This window comes from Eutrigla gurnardus, assembly GCF_963514095.1.
Source record: "Eutrigla gurnardus genome assembly, chromosome: 22".
Classification (NCBI taxonomy): Eukaryota; Metazoa; Chordata; class Actinopteri; order Perciformes; family Triglidae; genus Eutrigla; species Eutrigla gurnardus.
Window position 1 is genome coordinate 9,441,613 of NC_139933.1, and position 21,415 is coordinate 9,463,027.

The 21,415-nt window shown below is 39.0% G+C and overlaps 2 protein-coding genes across 2 annotated transcripts; one reads left to right on the forward strand and one right to left on the reverse strand.

Moving 5' to 3' along the window:
- Positions 1-4,175: 4,175 nt before the first annotated feature.
- On the forward strand, positions 4,176-5,568 carry LOC311032882 (neurexophilin-1-like; the record flags this gene model as incomplete). Its single annotated transcript, XM_084039954.1, has 2 exons — positions 4,176-4,235; positions 4,828-5,568. The coding sequence occupies 2 exons, from the start codon at positions 4,176-4,178 to the stop codon at positions 5,566-5,568; spliced, it is 801 nt and encodes a 266-aa protein (XP_083896080.1).
- A 2,856-nt stretch (positions 5,569-8,424) lies between these two features.
- Positions 8,425-21,164, reverse strand: LOC311008399 (speckle-type POZ protein). Its single transcript, XM_084002053.1, has 10 exons — positions 21,079-21,164; positions 14,216-14,417; positions 14,010-14,131; positions 13,505-13,656; positions 13,213-13,340; positions 12,931-13,108; positions 12,708-12,763; positions 11,536-11,658; positions 10,645-10,787; positions 8,425-10,013 (listed from the first exon to the last, which is right to left on the reverse strand). Exons 2-10 carry the CDS (start codon positions 14,291-14,293, stop codon positions 9,869-9,871), a joined length of 1,125 nt encoding a protein of 374 aa, XP_083858179.1. The 5' UTR covers positions 14,294-14,417; positions 21,079-21,164; the 3' UTR covers positions 8,425-9,868.
- Between the last annotated feature and the right edge of the window lie 251 nt (positions 21,165-21,415).

The window sequence follows — 21,415 nt, forward strand, 5'->3', positions numbered from 1 at the left end:
AAATGAGAAAAAAATCTGGAGCTGCTCCATAATCAATGAATGGGAGACTGATTTTGTGGACCCATAGAATGTTTTCTTCACTAAATCACTCATTTGAGTTTTTGTTTTTTGATTTGGGAGAGTTGCTCATTTTAACTATTTTTGGACTGTCTTAGACAAGGGGAATAACGTGTATGAATTAAAAGGAAGTGTGAAAATAGGCGTAGTTCCCTTAAAACGACCGCACCTTATTAGGACTATCATTAAGAGGGTGTGTAAAAGAACACGGTGAAATGTAATCAGCTGCTTACTGGAAAAGCAGTTGTAAAGAAACAATGAATAAAATGTTGGTACAGCTGTTGTGCCAGAAGAATGAACAACACATGTACCAAAATAATCTTTGATAATGACAAGGACTATCATGGCTTGGTCTCGAAAGGCCCCAGGGTTTGTTCTTCCACAGTTAAGTGGTGTTATTTTATCCATGTTGCATAACTTATTGAGTTAACAGTGAGTGGGATTAGAGGTGAATAACAGTCTATATTATGATAAGAAACGTAAATGTTAGAATGGATGGTTTAGAGCTCTTTGTTATGAAAAAAAGTTGAAGTTTGGTTCACAAAAAAATCAAAAAGGGCAGGCAACAGAGGCTTCATTTACAGCATGGGGCATTTTCCATATCCAGATAATATGCCAAATAAATGATGGGATATTGTAAGAAGTAGCATAGAAAACAAATCCGGCAACAATAAAACCCAAAGCCAAAAATAGTAAATCAGAGATGCAGGGTCATCGATAACCTACAGTACATTACCCCATGATGTCTAATTTGAACCTAAGCATGTATGTTAAACACAGATCAGTGTAGTGTATTGGGCTGTGTGTACATGTTACAATGTGTCCTAACTGGATGTGACATGGCTCTTAAATATTGGTGGAATATTCACAAATGTGTGGAAACCTAGGAAATAAGGTCCGCAACAGGGGCAGCTGAATACAGGTGTATACGTAAATGTGGAATGAACAGAATTTAGCATGCTCCTCCATCGAATAGCCCTCTGTTTGCTTTATTACTTTTTTATCTACAGTTAACTCATATTGCATTGAACTCTAATGAATCCACTGTGTTTCAGTGGCCTGCAGGAGGACATCATTACAGAACATATGACGTTGAGACAAGTACAACAAACAAAACAATTCTTAATTATAGCACTGTGTGGTTTCATGGCTTCTTGCCCTTACCCCATCAATGTTCAAACCACATAATTCTTTTGTATTCTGTACTTGTCTCAATGTCATATGTTCTGTAATGATGTCCTCCTGCAGGCCACTGAAACACAATGGATTCATTAGAGTTCAATGCAATATGACTTAACTGTAGATAAAAAAGTAATAAAGCAAACAGAGGGCTATTCGATGGAGGACATCATTACATAACATATGACGTTGAGACAAGTACAACAAACAAAACAATTCTTAATTATAGCACTGTGTGGTTTCATGGCTTCTTGCCCTTACACCATCAATGTTCAAACCACATAATTCTTTTGTATTCTGTACTGAACAATATGTTTCGTTACAAATATGCTAGTAGTAATTAAAGGCTTATTCCCGTTTATGAATTTCTCCAAGCAGGTGCATTTTCAGGTACACTAAGCATCTACATCTTACCAGAAAAATAATAGTTTGGGGGCCCTTGTAAGAACAATAACTAAATAACAATATACTTGGGCATAGTCTGAGCTATAAACCTGACCAGGGCGCCACATAAGCATGTACAGTGTAGATCAGCATTTTACTCACTTATCTATGTCATGCCTGTGCAGCAGAAAGTAAAACTCATCGGAAAAGCTATAATTGGGTCTTTCGTCTTTCTGTGACATAAAGAAATTAATTAGACCTTAAACCTTGGTGTGTACATTTATTTGATTACTGTATTTGAGATCATCATTGTGTCACTATGGATCTATGTATCATATACAAAAAACGGATGTCATGAAGAGATTAAAAAGATGCGTACACAGCCGGCAGAGATCTAAATGTGAGTATTACACTGCCTTCGCGGCATATGTCTCTCTCCATCTGTGGTGAATGGGATTTGCAAGGCTGACGAATTAATGCTGACTGGCTTACAGAAAGTGATCGCTTTCTCTGCTAAAACAAGAAACAAAGCAGCCAAGCAATCAAACTGATTTTGGAAAACAGAATCATTTTCACAATGTCAGCACAAAAAAAAAAAACAGACACAATGGTAGGCATTTTCAATATAGACTCTCAGACAAGGAGCTGCCGCTTTGCACTGGCTGTTGGAGTTGCAGGAGGTACGTGAGAAAGTAAAAGCAGAGCTGACAGTGATTACAGAGGAGGAAGTCGACAAGGGTGCAGAAAGGGTTTTCTCTACTGCTGGGATGATAGTTAAGAACATTCTGCACTAGATTCAGATTTCGTGGATCGCCTTGTGTTGTTGGCCAACAACCTTTAGTACCAAATCTTGCCAATGTTCATTGAAATACGAAGCCAGGGGATGCTTGTGTTGGTGGGGATCTAATGTTGTGCAATTAATGATACAGTCTGAGCCGTCCTTGTTTTGAGATTGAAAATTTGACGTCATTCATTTTGTACCTTAAGCTTAATTATTACTTTGCAAAAAAAAAACGTTCACCTGTTGGTAATTCAACATGTTTATTGGTGATGTTTTTGGAACGCCCTCTAATGGACAGAAGAAAAACAACCACATTGCCGATAATGGAATAAAGTAAATACTTGTTTGTCTGCTTTTAAACCTGCTCTTTAACACGCTCCATGAGCTCACAGCTCTGAGCCCTGGGTCAAAGAGCTCATTGGTGTATATTAATGTGCCCAGAGTTGGTATAATGTTGAAACAACATACATTCATCACATTGTTTGTAATGAACATATTATGTCATGAAAAAGTGTCAAATATAGTATCCCACAAAAAGAGTCATAATGTTATAATAAAGTATTATATATCCTATGTGTTTTTCAAACTTTAACTTTGATTCATAATGTCTTTCAGGCAAAGGAAGGTTCGAACTACATTAAAATCCTTTTCCTTATCGGTCACAGGTGTTAGACAATGGAATGTGTTAGAAGAAGAAGTCAAAAAATCAGCAACACTAAGTGTCTTCAAGAAAAAGTATGTAAATTCAACCGTTGACCGGTACAGATTATTGCATGAGAGTTGAAAAAGGTCTGAGGCACGAATCAGCAGACATGGTGTTGTGACGGGATGGGAGCATAACTAATGAACATTCTGTACCCAAACAATAAGTTGAACCTGAGAAACTTGTATGGTCCGATGTCAGTTGTACATAGCAGGGACTTCAGCTCTCTGTACCACCTACTGCTGTAACATGTTATGTCAAATGTCACAAGTAAAAGAAAATGTTATGTCAAATGGAAAATGCTAAAGATAAGATAATATTATGATGACGATTTTATCCTGTGGGTAATGGGGGCGGGACTAGATAAGCCTTGGCTTCTCCCGCTTTCCCTTTCGGCCATGTGTATTGTATTATTTGAACAAAGATGTGTGATGATGATGATTTAACTGACATGCCCGGAAAAAAAAAAATGTATCATGAATATTCAATGTTGTTAAGAAATCTTAAGATTAAACACGGTATTCAGGGGATTTAATCATAACGTAGTTTCATGGGGCAGTTGCATGTAATTTGGCTCCTCTTTTTCAGCTCAGCCTGCAGCATGCTATCTGGCCATAGGGTGGTAGTATCGCATTGTCTCGGATGAGTTTGCCTCATGTGAATAAAAATAAATTATCATTTAAAAAAAAGTAAATTCAATGATTTCATTAATCAGAATATAATGACATTATTCCAGTGACAGAGAAGTGAAGGACATCCAGGGTGATATTGTCAACACTGTATTACCTCAAAGGGTATATGAGCGAGAAAGAGAGACAGAGAGAGAGACACAGAGAGAGAGAGAGAGAGAGAGAGAGAGAGAGAGAGAGAGAGAGAGAGAGAGCAGACCCAGCAAAATTGAGTGTTAAAAACCTGGAGTTCTGTTAAAGCCTCTCAGTGTGAGCTGTGAGTGGAAGCTGCAGACTGAGTGTCTCTACCAGCGCTTGGATGCAGCCGTTCCACATGGACTTTCAAAACTTAACAATACAGCTGAGAGCGGGTGGATCTTAAGACAGGAATTTCTGTCTAACTATGGAGATGTTCACCTGGCAGTGCTTTGTTTGGATACTTCTGGAAGGAACCTTTTGTTTGGTAAGTAAAAGAACTGGACTAGAACTTGGAGAAAGTGGCAAAGTACTCAAGAAGTATAGTTGTGAGCCACTGACCATTTACTTTGGTCTGTGCATTTGAAGTCTCTTTTTACATTTTTTCAGCTCAATCTGGAAATAATTAAAAAAAATATTAAAATAATTCGTTATTTTAAGTTTTACATGATAATATACACAATAAGCTGACTAGATATGATGGAAATTTTGTGTGTAGGCAGATCACCAACAATATTAAACATGCATCTTGCAAGCCATTGCAGTCATTTAAAAAAAGGAACATTCTTCATTTGATGCTTTGTGTTTTATCACAATATTTTTTAAATTAAGCATAATTTCAAATGCAAATCTATTTTAGTTGTTTGTTTCGTAGTTTTTTCATCATACTTTCAATTTTCAGTGTACTTTCTTATCTTCTGACTTGTTTTTTTATGTCACAGGATTTGTGCAGTGTTTTAACATTAAATAGATAATCTTCAACGATTAAAGGGAGTATGAACTGAAGCAATGAACATTCTCATTAATTTATTTCCACTTGTACTCAATGTCCAAATGTCTCTTCTAAATGTTCTGTCTAGTTGGTTCTTGGGCAACAACATGCCAACTTCACCTTCAGCAAGAGAAAATCCCCAGAACTCAACCGAGAACATGGCCAGTCATCACAGAAAGCCTGGGGGCTCCAAACAAAGAGTTTGATTCAGAAAACAAATCTACCCATCAGTCCTTTTATTCCTCTTGCAAAGCAGGGACTTCTGGAAATACTCGGAGGAAACTCCCAGTCACACTCAAACCCGTCCTTAAAGATAAAGCTTCGTCCCATCATGAAAGTCCATGGAGCGTCTAAGTTCTCCAGGACATTCAGCTGGGGGGACTTTTACTCAAACATCAAAACTGTCAAACTTAATTTGCTGATAATGGGCAAGATCGTGGATCACGGGAACGGCTCTCTTGGAGTCTACTTCCACCACAACTCCACGGGTGTGGGCAACGTGTCCGTCAGCCTCGTCCCTCCGGTGAAAGAGGTGGAGTTTGACCTGGAGCGCCAAAGCGTGGTCAACCCCAAAGACTCGAAGACGTTCAACTGCAGGGTGGACTACGAGAAGACAGAGCGCAACAAAAAGGTGATGCTGTGTAACTATGACCCGTCCAAGACGTGTGCTCAGGAGCAGACCCAGAGCCACGTCACCTGGATGTGCTCCAAACCATTCCAGGTCATCTGCATCTACGTTTCTTTCTACAGCACAGACTACAGGCTGGTCCAAAAAGTGTGTCCAGACTACAGCTACCAGAATCCAGGAGCCTACCTGCCTAAGGGTTAACAAGAGGTCAATAACACTGGTGGAGAATGCCGCTTTGATAAATTCACAAAGAGAAATCCAGTGTTAACAACTAGTCAGCTACTAGTCTGAGGGACGCTCTAGAGAATGTTCGTCTTACAATTGATCAAATCCTTTATAGCATCCTGTATGTTTTATTGCAATATCTTGCTTGTTGTACACTATAAGAGTTGTATTAGACTGGTTTTATGAAATGCATATAATTAGGGCTGCAACTAACCATTATGTTCATTATCGATTGGTGTGACGATTATGTTATACAATACTTATCAATTAATTGTTTGGTTTGATTAAATATTACATTAGTCAAATAAGTCAATAATCATACAATCCCTTTTGTTCTGCACACACTTCCTCCAGTAATACTTTGCGTAAAATAGATAATAGCATGTTTTGTTTTTTGTAAGGGCTAACATATCATCTTGTGGCCATTATGTGTAACATTAAAGATATCAGACATTTGCATTTGCTGACATTTTGTCATGACATCCTTTCTCCCTCATGTGTTTCAGAACATGGGTCACTTTCTATTGCCGAATAAACAATGAATACACAAAAACTCCCTCACGAAGAAGTTGAATAAATATAGTAACACAGTAGCAAATCTATGATAGCAAGTAGGATTGGTTGGCATCTAGTGGTGGGGTTGCAGATTGCAACCAACTCCTCCCTTACCCAGACTGCGGTAACGAAGTCACTGAGTGCAAAAGCATGGAAACACCGTTTGGTTATTTTTGGAGGGTGCAAATTTTTACACACAAAAATGCATAATTTTGGCAAATCCAGTTATGATCTAAAATAACGCAATATCAAAATAAGCAATATCATATAAACATTTGTAGTAATGCAGCTGTTAAAATCTTAATCAATTAAATTATTTAGGCCATCAACCATCTTAATATATAGATAAGACCCTGATTTATTTATCCTAATACACTTTAGTATAGTTACTCTGATTAACTTGATGTTACTTCTGTTGGTTCACTCTAGAAATCGTATGTCCTGTACACAACAAATCGATAAAATACCACAATATATACATCAATTAAGGTAGTGTATTATCCCTTTAACACCATATACAAGCACAACTCTACTGTTGAATGTCTTTTCACCTTATGAAAAAATAAACACACCCATAAACAGTTGTTTAAAATGTAATAAAATGTATAGTAGTATTATCTTGCTTGAATTACAAAGCAAAATTAAATGACCTCAAATATTAACTTAAATGTGTTCACTGCTTTTCTTTTCTCAAACATTGTTTCATCTTGAATCTTCCACCATTTAATTAAATTTTACTTCCAACCTTCCAACCCGTGTTCCTGTTCTTGCTACAATATTAGTCGCTTGATTTCCTGTGAGAAATTATATTCGTGTCTAAAGCAATCACATAACGATTGCTGCAGGCCTGGTTCGCTGCTTGTGGCCGTAGGGACCCAAAGCTTAGGGGTCACTTCTCTCAGACTGGAGCAAAAATAATAAAATGGTACCTTTTACAGAGTCTGGAGGATGTTACCGGTCCATAGGAGGTGTCCTTGAGCCGGTGTTTGGTGGACATCCCGGCTAGTTGCCGGGTCGTTCAGCTGAGTTAGCTAGCTAGCTAGCAGTCCGTTCGCTTTGCTAATTAGTGCTCACACATTAACGAGCAGCCTCGTGCAGGGAACAACGCAACAAAACGTCGCGTGGAAGTTACGTTACTCCATAAACATGTCCACTTGTACATTACTGTGCTAACAATCTAAGACACGAGTAAATACAGAACTGTTTTCTACACGTCGGAGTTGCTTCTCAAAACTGCTGCACCTGAGTTCCTACTTCGCGCCCACCAGCGCGCGCGCACACACACACACACACATTGCAGAAAAGACAATTGTGACAGTTACACAAACCCGCACCACCAACAGCGGCCCCAGCACCACCAAAAGTGGTCCCGGCACCACCAAAAGTGTCTCTAACACCACCAACAGCCCAGGTCCCAGCACCACCAATAGTTATGGTAAGAGTTGGGCCTTGGTATGAAGGCGGTTGCCATAAATCCTAGGGTGCCGGACAAACAAGTGGCGTTCGATCAAATTACTATTTCATAATTGAAAACTTGATTGAAGCAAAGAGAAGTTCAATGCAAGTTCTTTTTACATAGCATTATTCAACATGCACCATTTTCCTTTTCCTGGATTCTCTTGACGGAACAAATTATTTTATCGTTGAAAATGTCGTAACATAGTAAAGTAAATTAACGCAACAAATTAACAGTCTGGTGATGTTAATTTATAATGTTGAATAAAAGGGGATTTTCCTAAATCTTGTTAACCAATTTGCAAAAGGGACATACCTTTCCGCTCCTCATTACTGTGTACAAATGTACTGTATGTACACAGACCTTATAGGTTTCTGTAGCACTCCATCCTAGGGGAAATACTGTATACTATTAGATGTTATGTAATGTCATTATTACTGATGCATTCATGTGAAGCAATTTGCTGATGCAGTTTGTAAAGGCATCATTTACTTATGGAGGTCATATAGAGGGATCAGTAGATTTAAGTATTAAGAGCTCTGAAAAGTGAAGTACATCCGCAAGCATTTCGGGACCGAAGAGACAACTAGAAACATACATTATATAGGCTAACAAACTGAGACGCTCAGATTTGTTAATAATTTCATTTATGCCACTGAAATTAGAACATGTTTCTTTCTACATGAAATGTCTTCACTTTAGGTGTGATGAGTTTCTGTGAAGTCCCATAATCTATTCCTAATGAAAAGCCTGTTGTTTCATGTGACAGCTGAACAAAAATAAATACATAATTCATACAAAAATACCAGACAAAGTTTGCATTGCATTCAATACAAAATAGTTGTGGTTTAATCTTTTGGGAACAAAAAATGGTAACAACTAAGTGTCACTTCTTATAACTGGCGATATCTACAGGAAAGAAACAACGGTTCCTTCTATCAATTACCATTTTCCACCAGTTTAAAATGATAACTTCAAATGTATTTCATGTGGTTTGCCTTGGTGTGCATTTTTTTTCACATTCTGTCTATTCTGAACATTAAAACGTGTTCATTTCATCTCCCCTCAGTCTTCATGCCTGCAAAGAAAACATGTCGGCTTTTTCCCACCCAACTCACGGTTGAAAATGCTTCTCGTTTACACAGCTTCAAAAACACTAGTGTCTGTACAAATTCCTATGAAAAAAATAGAAATGACAGTTCTGAGGAAAAAAACAAATAAGAAATTTGTCATAAAATAACATTAACATGCCTGATTGAATCCTTTTGAAACCGTTTTCCCTCCATTTATTGTCTCCTGGTTGGTTTGTCCATTGATACCTTGGATTAAAATTTCCTCCCAAGGGCTTCAAAGACAGATCCACACACAAAACACAATTTCCCCAAGAAGGACATCCAGTTGTGTGTTGCAATTTTTTCTTCCTCCTCTTTTTTCCCGGCTATTTAAAAAAATGGAAACGGACGCAGATGAAGCAGAGCTCTATATGGGAGAGCATGTGTTGTTTCTGTCACTTGCTGATAAATCTTCTTAAAGGGTACTTGTTCTTGGTGGTCCAGCTGGGTCTTAAGTCCATGAAGCTTGCTTCAATGTGTGCTTGCCTACAGTATTTCTACTTAACTGCTGGTAAGGGCTAACAAGGGGTGACCGGCTGTGACTTTAGTGCAATGCTTTCCCAACATTAGTTGGGAGAATTAATGATGAGTTTGTCTTGACTAGCCCTTGGTTGTCTTTCTCAGTTCTTTGCATGTCCACAAGTTTGGGGGCTTCTCCAACTGCTCTACTCCAAACACCAAGAACAGAGCAAAAGAAGCCTTATGCTAGTATACATTTAAAGACTTAAGTTACTTGCACTTGTCCTTTAAACCTGCAAACGTCCACACAATTGGCTCTTTTTGGCTGGTTGTGTCCATTCCTTCCCTCCAGACGGATTCCAAAGGAGGAACAAACAGGATGTCGAGGGAAAAGAGCACGATCTTAGACCTCACTAAGCCATAGCCAAGGAGAAAAGGGGTAAACATCCACTTCACAAGCCCACCTGCCCCTCTCTTCCACCACCTCTTCCTCAGTCTCCTCCTTCTTCTTCCCTCTTCGGTAGAGACTAAATACAGCAAGTTTGAATGGGGCAGAAGGGGGAGATTCGGGGGAGGCTGTAGGTAGTGTAGTAGGTTACAGCATGGGGAAAAGTTGTCCCTGTGAGGGAGGATCTGTGTGTCTTTGAATGTATATGCATGTGTGTGTGTATGCATGAGTGTAGACGACTTGATGTTAGGATTGTTTGAGGCGCTTGCGCGGGGGTCCGAGGAAAGGGCACTGGGCTGATGCCAGCGAACGGTAAGCTTCGGCCACCAGGTGTGGATGAGACCCCACCATGGACTTCCAACCTGCCGTCTCCATCACCTCTGCAGCATGGCTGGAGAAAGAAGACAAAAAGTAACATTTGTTTAGGGAGATCTATTGGTATGAATAATAGATTACTGCATTCTTTATTAATGGCCGTGTATTTGTCTTCTGGAAATTACATTTGAAAGTAGGGATCGTCTTATATTTGAGGACTAGACACATGTTCACAAACCTTCTTCTTCACCTATCACACTGAGTATCACTTTCTTGAACGATTAATCCATCGTCATAAATTGTGCTTATCATTTTTCTGTCAATCATCTTTAATTGACGAATAGTTTCAGCTCTGTAAATATAAATGACGAATCGTGTGTGCTGAACGTCACTGCAGACACGTGTTCAGGGGTTATTATCACACGTTCATCTGAGCCGACGGCAGACCTGGTGAGGAGTCAGGATGCACTGATCCCTCTGAAACTGTCAACGGGGTTTTAATAACATCAGACAGACCCCTGCATGAGAGGACATGTGAAATGAAATGAGAGACCGTGTCCTGGTACCATTAGTAACGATGACAAGATAAAGAAGAGATCTAACAGGGACGGACACAGCAACAGATACAAAATGTTCAGTGGACTCTTTAGTTTTTCTGCAAAAAGGTGGCGGGGACCTGATTATAAAAGGATGACGTGTGAACTCACTAGTTGATGAAGTCGACGGCCTGCGTTTTGAGCTGGTCGGCGCTGTGCAGGTCCGCCAGGATGAGGATCTCAGCAGCATTTTCCACAGACAGACTTGTGCACAGTGCGTCCTCACACATGACCTTGAGTCTCTCCAGAGCATACTGAAAGAGAGGAGACACACGATCAGCACACGTCCGTCTTCATCAGCATTCGTGTGGCATTTGCTGTGACAAGTTAGGTGGCAAATATCATTTGAGCGGCGAGAATGAGTCTGTGATGTCACACCCCTAACGAGGAATATCCAGTATGAAAGTGTGTCTCAAATTCGGTCTCCCGTTTGGTGCGATAGTGGAGGGAGCCGAGTGTGAAATCATCAAACTGTTTCTTGAAATCCTGATGGCTTACTGGGTTAATTGGTTTAGAAGATACTGTGCACTTAATCCGTCTTATTATCTTCAGTTGTGGGCTGCTAAATACTGATATTGTGAAAAGATATGTCTTAGATTTTGGATATTGTCATATCATAGTATAGTATAAATGTTGCCTTTTCCTGGTTTAAAGGCTGCATTACAGTAAAGTGATGTATATTTCTGAACTTATTAGACCGTTCTTTTTGTTTGAGTATTTGCCTTTACCCATTTCTATCCATATCAATGATGATTATTTATCACAAATAGCACCAATAGTCATAATAATCATTGCAGTATCAAGGTATTAGCCGAGACAGAAACATTCACATCTGTGGTAACGTATGGTGCCTTCTGCAGTATTAATGACATTGATGCCATAAAATAAGTTGAATTAAAATACCAAGAGCCAATCAGCCTAAATCAACAAATTCTATCTATGAAGTAGCATTGCCTCGATATGTCTAAGCATAGCGAAGCAGTAGTTATACTGTTATATTACTTTGTCAGCTGCTGCCAGCAAGTCATCAGCCATCTTGTCCAGGTTTGGAGCCTTGTCTGTGTAAATGAAGCACATCATCTCTTTGAAAACCTCCGGCTCCACATCGTTGATCTCCACACGGTTCTGGCAGAAAGAGACAAGGAATAAGTGGGTTGGATTCAAGCATTTCACCATGACATGAGCTTCAAATGTATGATACCTGCCAATTAGCTCAACAGGTTTTTGCACTATGCCGTAAAAACAACAGTAATTTGTAATGCCGTTATTTGGAAATTGTACAGAATGCAGTATTATAGAAGGGAATATAAGAAAGAATATAAAATTATCTATAGCAAATCTCTACAAAGTAATTGAAGTCAATTCATGCTGTTTATTTAAAAAGCATAATATGTTATAATGAGTACTCTCAGGAATGTCATTAAAATAAATTTAAATATTCTAACATTTAACCACACAAAGTTAAAGTACTTGATTCATGCTTCTAATTTAAAACTATAAAAGTCAAAGCACATGTAATATTTGTGATGACAATCAATATAAGTATGTGCACTCAATGTAAACTTGGATTTTGAAAAAACAGTTCTGAATTATGTTTGCTAGTTTTTTTTACATTCAATTTGGAAAAGTGGAAAGTGATTAAATGTTTAAAAATAGGCTACGTTTTGTTATATCTTACTCTATCTTTAAAACCTAATTAAAAAAATATATATAATTGAGTATTCTATATGTTTCTTTTCAGACAAAAATCTCTACTTTTAAAATATATTACAGAGATTGACACATTTTAATGTTTCAAAAAGCTGTAACACAAAATCTTAAATGGCCTTGGTTTGAAAAAGAACAAAGAAAAAAACCTCTGGGTATCTTCTGCAATTTCATTTCTTACAGACACATGTGGGGGGTGTGGGGGGGAGGAGGAGGAGCAATTCTCTGCTTCTGCAGATTTGTCAGTGAAGGATGAATCCTGACCCCCAAGTACGGCAGGACAATTTAATTTCAGGTGCGCTATCATTCAGTTTCACCAAACAGCTGTGTGCCGTTTGACAGCACACGATCCTTCACTCACATTAACCCCTCAACACAGCAGGGACAATCAGAGCAGTTGAGCCACTCAGGAACAAAACAAATGTACTTCTAGGAGTTAAAAAAAAGCTTTGGGACCGTGGGCTCACCTTTTTGCTCTCTTCCATCTCGTGCTCAAACATGGCGCTGAATACAGGGGAACGTGCTGAAAGCAGTGATATGGAGAGCGAGAATATTAATGTGTGAATAATTATGGGATCAACTAACACTCAGACGGCAAACACACACGCACAAACGCACACAGTCAAGCATGTTTTTTTAAATGAAGGAAGAAAGAAGATTTGTTGGGGTGTGTCTGACTCATGCCTGTACCTGCCAGGATGGCTTTGTGGGCCTGAAACTCCTGTCCAGCCACACAAAGGGAACAGTCAGTGAAGCGGGAGTTTTCCCACAGGCCCCCCAGCTCATCTGCTAGCCGGCAGTCAGGCACCTTTACCATGTTCATGGTGTTCTGCCCAGATATGTTGACCGAGTCTTGCACCACACTCACCTGAGGGTGAAAGAAATCAAATAAACTGCAATACTACCAAATTGAATTGGACTGAGAAAAGGTATAAACCAGGAAGCGTCAACAACAAGGACTACGCAGTGTACCTCACAGAAGAGCGTGAGCTTGTCGTCTGGTAGAAGACCGTTGGCCTCATCTAGGAGGAAGTCTCTCCGGATGAACTTTTTAAAGCCCCAGTCTTTTCCCTGGACGAAGCGATATGCTCTCTGGCTTTCTGCAGGTAGCCGGGACACACAGAGGTCACAAAACGTTAAGTCAAGGTGTGGTTATAAAGAATTGCAAGCAGAAAAAAAAGGCAACTTCCACAGAGAGATGTTACATCAAGAATATAATGGCCTCTGTTGCAATTACAAGTTCATGCTGCACAGTTTGACTCACCCATGGCTTTGGTCTCCTCTCCCTTGGCGTTGAGGATGGAGAATTTGAACTTGGCGCGCACCTCGGCCTTCGGACAGCTGACCAGCAGCAGGTAGAGAGAAAGGTAGTCTTTGCTCTCCTCGTCTAGGCCCTTGGGATTTACTCGCAAACACCTGATGGCGGTGGAGGGTGCAACAGTTAAGATCTCTAGTAAAAGGAATGGGGGCAATAATGTATTTACTAATCATCACATCACACATCACTTCTGACTAGACTATTTTGATTGCCACAAAGTGCACATGTTCATTCAATGATTTGTAAAATAGATATTTATGTTATGGTAAAATTCTCATTTTAAAAATGACTTTATTAGATGCCATTAAGAGAAATGCAGATTGAGATTACTCATGTTTTCCTTTTGGTTGGAATAAGGCTTCGGTGAGATGATGAGATAATCAGATCAACAAGATATTGGTTGGCCATGACATGGGTCACACATCATGCAACACCTCTCTTGCCCACCCACCATTTCAGCTTGTCATTGGCCCCAGAAGAAAAGGTGGAGCTCTTGATGACTTCGCCCATCTCCTCACGACAGAAGCTAAAGTTGTTGATGGTCCACATGTAAGAGAACTTCACCACTTTGATCTAGCAAAGGAAACAATACTCAGTCAAGCTCAGACTACTTGATTTATTTGAGATTAAAGATAACTGTGTTAGTGGTCATTTCACCTGTGTGTAACACCAGCTCTCGGCCACGGGCCCGCTGGACATTTCCGCAGGGGGAGGGGGACTCGGGACTCTTGACATTGCCAGCGTGACAGAAGGTGTCGGGGGCAAGAGGGTGAGGAGAAGGAATCCGTCACTTCCACGTCAATGTTCAGTCCTAAAGTCCATCTGCATCAGTACACGCCAGATGGAAGCCGTTTCCCCCCTAGAAACAGACATTGTGAGTGTGATTAGTTGATCAGACTAGAATTTAAATCCCATCTCCTTGAAAATCCTGTTCAGCCTGAAACATTGTTCTAACAAAGCTGCAGGCAATCACAGATTTTCAAAAAAAAAGCTCATTGAGATGCAACACACCCGGTACTGTATCTTTCATTAATCCAGTTATGTTTCAGTATCATTAAATTAACGCAACCTTGCTGCCTGCTTTTGAGAAGTGAGGTGTTGTGGCTAGATGAATTGTCCCTGACCCATTGGGGGACAGCAAGAGATCGATGGCCCACGCCTGTACTAAGATCAATAGCCGCTGCAATTGCAATTAAGTCTCAAAAATGAACTGTAAATAAACAAGGTGCCTCCCTGGACTGTGGTGGGGGTTGGAGCCACTGGCCATCCAAGCTTCCCAAATTACCTTCAAGTCACACACAGTCACAAGTAGGCTGTGTATATTTGTCATGCACACTTCTCACAAACTTTAAAAGTTCATAAGTATGTGCATATACTGTACACAAGTCAGACTTTTATCTCCTCTTAGATATGAAGCTCCTTTGGATGAAAATTATAGGAGATGATGACATGATGCCGTAAAATGCAATACTCAAAACTTGTTAAACTTGAAACATTTTTAGCTGTTCATACAACCACAGACTGCACTGAGCTACAAGAATTGGCAAGAAAAGAACATTAAAATCATACGGTAGGCCTAGCTAATGACTGCAGCATGTTATCCGTGATGCAATAAAAATGTGTTTTTCAACAAATTGTGAGGTAAATTCATTACGGATGTTTTACTAAGTATTTTGAGGACTATTGGAATAATATAATTAATAACAATTATTTTGGCCAGTATAATCCTGACATTTTCACATCGTCCCATGCCTGTTTTAAAAGATTTCAGTAAGAACCAATGCAGCCGAGTGCCAAAAATAAGTTAGGGAAATGTGTAAAAAATTGAGAGATTAATAAACAAATTGTTAGTTTTGGTATTTTCATGGGATTTTAGATTATATATTTCTTCCACTCATAAATTGTACCAAGAAATTGAGAAGCATATGTCAAAACATCGTATGAGTTCTTTTATAAGCTTCATCCGACCACAACTATAAACACAATAAGAAATTTGGAGAAAGTAAGAGGAAATTCAAATGATTGCACTTAAGAAATAAATGACAGAGCATGAAGATAACACACCAGGAAAATAGTACATTTGTTTTACTATGATGAAAAATACATCATTAAACCCATATTAGCAGCAGGAACAGACCCTGACTCATACAGAAAGATAATTTCCAGTAATTCCCTGAAGACGAGCTGACAGGTTTTCAATGGCAGTAAAGAAAAACTAGTTGTTTGCTCAGACACATAAGTCAACTCTAAATCATGTGCTAAAGCTGTATGGGCACTGCATTGTCCTCTTTTCTACACCTTTCTGGGGGATAAGGACACATTACCAAGCTGCAGGGTCGGTGCCTGAACAATTCACAATGTTTATCACTCTATACTAGAGACTACAACACCAGTCAGTTTCTTTCAAGCCCCCCATACTGTTCATCTGTGGCCAATTCTTTTCACTCTTGTTTTTTTTCTATTTCACAATCTTTTTCTCCATTCGCTTAACCCTTCATCCATCTCTACCTTCCTCTCACACCCAGAGCCTTTAATGTCTTCATCCATAAATTTAATTTGGGTCAAAATGCAGCGTGACAAATCGTGATGGCTCCGAGCTGAGCTTTCTGCTTGTGATGATTACACCGAAAGAATGTGATACATTGACAGTGATGGCGCTTAGAGGCTGTGTGAATTGTAACATCTGAACAGACTGAAAACTGAATGCATGACGCACTTTACAACTGATAATTTTACTGATTACGTGAACTAAATAACACCCTTTTAATCAAATGTTTTTTTCAATGCGACAGTAAACTTGCACAAATCCTTAATTGAGATTTAATTTGATTGTCAGAATGAGTGTGAAATTTCTGCAAATATATAGTGCCCTCATATATTCTCACAGGTAAAAGAAAAGAAATGACGTGTACACTAATTTCTGCTTACAGTACCTCAATGCAAATGGATCGAATTTAGTAGATGAGTTTCTGTGACTGATTGGAAAACTACTGTGGCTGTGTAGACACAAAAGACACAAAGCAATCCATATCAGAAGCTTGGTTCACCCCACTTTCAAAAATATCTTAAAAAAAAAAAAAAGAGAAGAAAAATCATGAATCGAGAACCAACCAATCTTCTTGATTCTTTAACAGTAGCAACTGGTGAGATGAACTGAGACGAAGATAAAGGAAAATGAAACGAAAAGTGAAGTGATAGAGAAGCCAAATGGAAAAACAGGTGGCAAATGAAAGATGGGCCACTGTCCGTGGAACCATTCGAAATGATAAATTGGCACAAAAAGTGGTTAGATAGAGACAAAAGAAAATCAAAAAGCAGTATGAGAGAGAAATCCAAAACGGATTCCTGGACAAGTGGACTCACGTTTCTTGCTGGATTGCCGTTTTTATTGGTAGTGGCACATCCTCAAGAAAACTATGTATGCATGTTAGGGATGCTCCAATACTGATACCGGTGTCGGGTTGGATACTGTGCACATGTAGATGTACTCCTTCATAAAACTCTTCTGATGCAACCAAAACCACTAAAGCAACATAATGTCAACCTCTCATAAGTTGAGCCTCATAAGCTGCCCAGCTGCAACAATAAAATGATGTTACATCCATAATTCATTGCCAGCTGCAGTGTTTGACGGTTTTTATATATATATATATATATATATATATAATATCATAGTCACATCAGTTTCCAAATACAAAACAAAAACTACCTGCACAGGCAGTGATATAAATTCTTATAGTTGAACTTTCACCAGATAATACACTTATCACCGATAAACACCAATTATCTGTGTCCCAATAATGTGAGCAAGGTCTTTTTTAATGCTATTGGAAAAAAAACCATCAAACAACAGACAACAACACCATTGAACCAAATCTATTTAAAAATCTAGGAGACAATGGTAAACAATCTAAGTGTTATAAAATCATGCTTATCGAAATAAAATGTATGAATTGGTATCCGAGTACATAATACATGAGGTGGCAGTTATGACCACAACGCCTTTAACTGACATTTCACTCCCCTAACTGAAAAAACAGAAATCAATCTCTGTCCTAAATTAAAGACTGGAGGTATGGAGGAATTTCAGACAGCAATTTCCAAGGGGGATGGTAAAAATGCAACCCTTGTCAAAGTGTCAGTGAACACAATGTCTATTTCCAAAGCTTTGGTCTTTGAGGACTGCAGTAAGCCACAGACAAACCTTAAAACTATAATTGGTACAGGGACTGGGGATCGATTGCACAGTGCGTGATGGGCCTCTGTGGGAGTGATTTTATATTCTGCCCTTGGTCATGGTGCTCCTCCTTTCCTAAAAACTCAATCTCAGCGAGGTATGAACTATTGATTTTGCTACAGCGATCAGCTTGCCTCACTCTCATCCCTGACTTTGTGCAGAACCACAATTACACTGAAAGGGATTTGAGTGGGCAAAAAAGCATTAGCACCCAGGCTTCACCTCCTGCCTTTATTTCCTCACTAAAACCCTCCTCACTTCGCCAGGCGTGGGAGGTTAAAGGGAGGAGGGACCTCAATGCATATCTAATGTCACCTGGTTCACTACCTACTAACAGTTACACTTGACATGTTGACCTCCAAGGGCAGATACTCCTGCAGGCTGCAAAACAGTGCAAATAGTCCAGTCTTTAAAGCTTTGAACGGGAGGTTTTAGGGGCATCTGAGGTGCAACTACACTATTACTATTTTTCAGTTCGGTTAATTTGAGCGTTATCATGAATCAGCATTTTTTTCACGTCTGAACAATTAAAAAAAATCTAATTCTGATTATTTTGACTGATATTGTAACAGCATATTTTATATACAAGAGTGAATTAGAATGAAAAGTGTTATCTCATTTAAAGAACTGCGGTGCACAATTATGATTTCTTCATATGATTCCACTGAAAGATGATTAATTATCATATTTAATTTATTGCCCATGGGAATGATTAAAGAAGTATTCTCATTTTCACTGGCACACTTATCTGCCCATATCAAATGTGTAGAGGTCTGTACCAAACAAAGATGTTTTCTTAAGTCTGTAAAATATGATATGTGGGCTTTGACATCTCTGCTAAGTAAGATAGCAGCCATATGATAAATAACATCACAAAGATATTTTCTGGAATATGATCACCATTTGGGGCTGCACGGTGGTGTAGTGGGTAGCACTCTCGCCTCACAGCAAGAGGGTCCTGGGTTCGATTCCCGGGTCGGCCCGGGTTCCTTCTGTGTGGAGTTTGCATGTTCTCCCCGTGTAAGCGTGGGTTCTCTCCGGGTTCTCCGGCTTCCTCCCACAGTCCAAAGACATGCAGGATGGGGATAGGTTAATTGGTGACTCTAAATTGCCCGTAGGTGTGAATGTGAGTGTGAATGGTTGTTTGTCTCTACATGTCGGCCCTGTGATGGACTGGCGTCCTGTCCAGGGTGTACCCTGCCTTCGCCCAATGACAGCTGGGATCGGCTCCAGCCCCCCCGTGACCCTAAATACAGGATAAGCGGTAGAAAATGGATGGATGGATGGATGATCACCATTTGTAATTTTAGAAAGTAATCTGGTTTGCCTACACTAGCTATTTATTGTTGGGTAAGTAGCCAGCAGTCTGAAAAGGCCTCAATGATTTGATGAGGAAAAGAAATGTACAAGCTCACTGCAGACTAGGGTTGTTGTTCATGTTTCAAATCAAATTAATTACCATACAGTGTGACAGACACTGCTGCTTTTTGTAATTCAAGAAAAGCATAACTGGACTGTATCAATGTCAACATCATAAAGAACTCCACCACATGCATCATCATATTGAGGGTTAAATTCCAATTGTGACTCAATATCAAAATATGAATATGTTCAGTCAACAACACAATAATATAGCACATGTTACGATGTATGTGAAAAAGTGCTGTGTAATCTTGGCTCACGATATTTGGGGTTTTCCTTCTTTTTTCATTTATTTCTATTTTATATGAAGACCCGCCTTCGTCGAAACATGTTGCCTTCAACAATTTAGCCACAATAATGAAAGCTTTTTAATATTTCCTTCCTTGTTCTAAATTGTTCAAAGATTTTGGAAAGCCTGGATTGCTATTCTGTTTAAGTACTTTGATGACTGGAAAACATTGATTTAATTTAATTAAAAACTTTTTTTTTATTATTTTAAAGGTGCAAAAGTTATCTACTTGGTAGAGAAATCTGACCTTGGGTTCCAGTAAAGCAACATTTTAAAATACTTTGTGAACAAAGGTTTGTGACTCACTTTCATGATACAAACATTTGAACTGATTTGACACTTTAGACATAATTTTCCATATTACATTTCTCTATTACACTGTGGATAAAAAAAAGGCAACTTTGGGTCATACTAAAGGTGAGCTCAGCTAAAGTGAGTTATGTTTACTATGTATATCTGGAAAGCAAAAAGACAGACTCGGGAAAAACTTCAATTGGAGGACCATTTTAAATCAGCTGCGTTGTGTCACTTTGACCTTCAATAATAGGCAAATGTGTGGCAAAAAGAGTAGTAGATATTGAAAGTACTACAAGAAAGCCAAGCCTGGTCAGCTTATATTTGTGTTCAAAAGCATCACAAATCATTACAATGCTATTACTAAAAAAATACAACACAAACACTATGGGCAAACTATTAAGAATCTTTCTCAGAAAAATGTGCATCATCTTCATATACAACATGTTTGTGTTACTGTGTTCACCACTAGCATGAGAGTTACAGGAAATGTGTCCGTTTTCAGTGAATCTGACTCATTCATACAAATACTGATTACACCTTACTTATCTTATCACTTACTACCCAAACAATCATAAATTACTCAGCGCTTTCTAGGCAGCTACACCTTAAATACATGACGTGTATGGTTTTAACATACTACAATAAATGATAAACTATATTACATTAAGTGGCCAAATGAAAAAGTAAGATTAAGGCCCAGAATATAAATCCTACTTTTCCTGCCATTCAATCTATTAACCACAACTATGTAATATAATTTGTAAAATTACATAATATTTAATAATACTGTTCTATTATATGTAAACGTAGCCGTATTCAATGTGTTTGCATCAATGTGTTATAATAATATATGCTAAGTTATACTGTATGTTAAGCTATGTTGAGACCTGAAACTCACTTGGCAGTTTATGTAGGCGGTGACAGAAGCAGGTAGTCACCGTTAACCTGCTAACAGTACAGAGACGACAATGGCACCTTACTTTGAATTACCTTTTAACGTGTACTACAAGTGAACGCCAGCGTGCTTATACTGACAAAACAATCCCACATATTGTTGAATATGTACAAATACTGTAAACAAGCCGGACAAGCTGATGAAAGCACGCCAGCTAACTGAGCTAGTTAGCTAGCAGCTAACCAAAGCCAAACAGAAAAGGTCGGGGAAATTGAGGCAAAACATGCAGCTACTAATACGACATAACGGCCATTACCGTGTGGTTTCAAGTCATAAGGCGACATATTAAGGCTTTTTGTTTCATTTACCGTTGGACTTACCTCTGTGTTAGATTAAATTATGACGGTAGCTCTTCGGGATCTTCTGTTGTTGTGTTTGCTAGCAGACTAGCTGTCTGTTGAACTGGCCGACATGATGAGTCTCGCGAAGAGCCCCCCCTGCTGTCTGGGAGTAATTTAACAGCCCCATCGATTAAATGAGAACTAATGCATACAGTTGTACATTTTTCTCTTCCTTGCCTGTTTGTAAGAGATGAATTGAATAACAATTTCATGCCTATAGTTGATTCACATGGTTGCTATTTCATTGTACTCCTATTGAAAACGAGTTTATCTTAATTTAATCAGCAGGCTGATTAAATTATCTGCCTTGCCGATT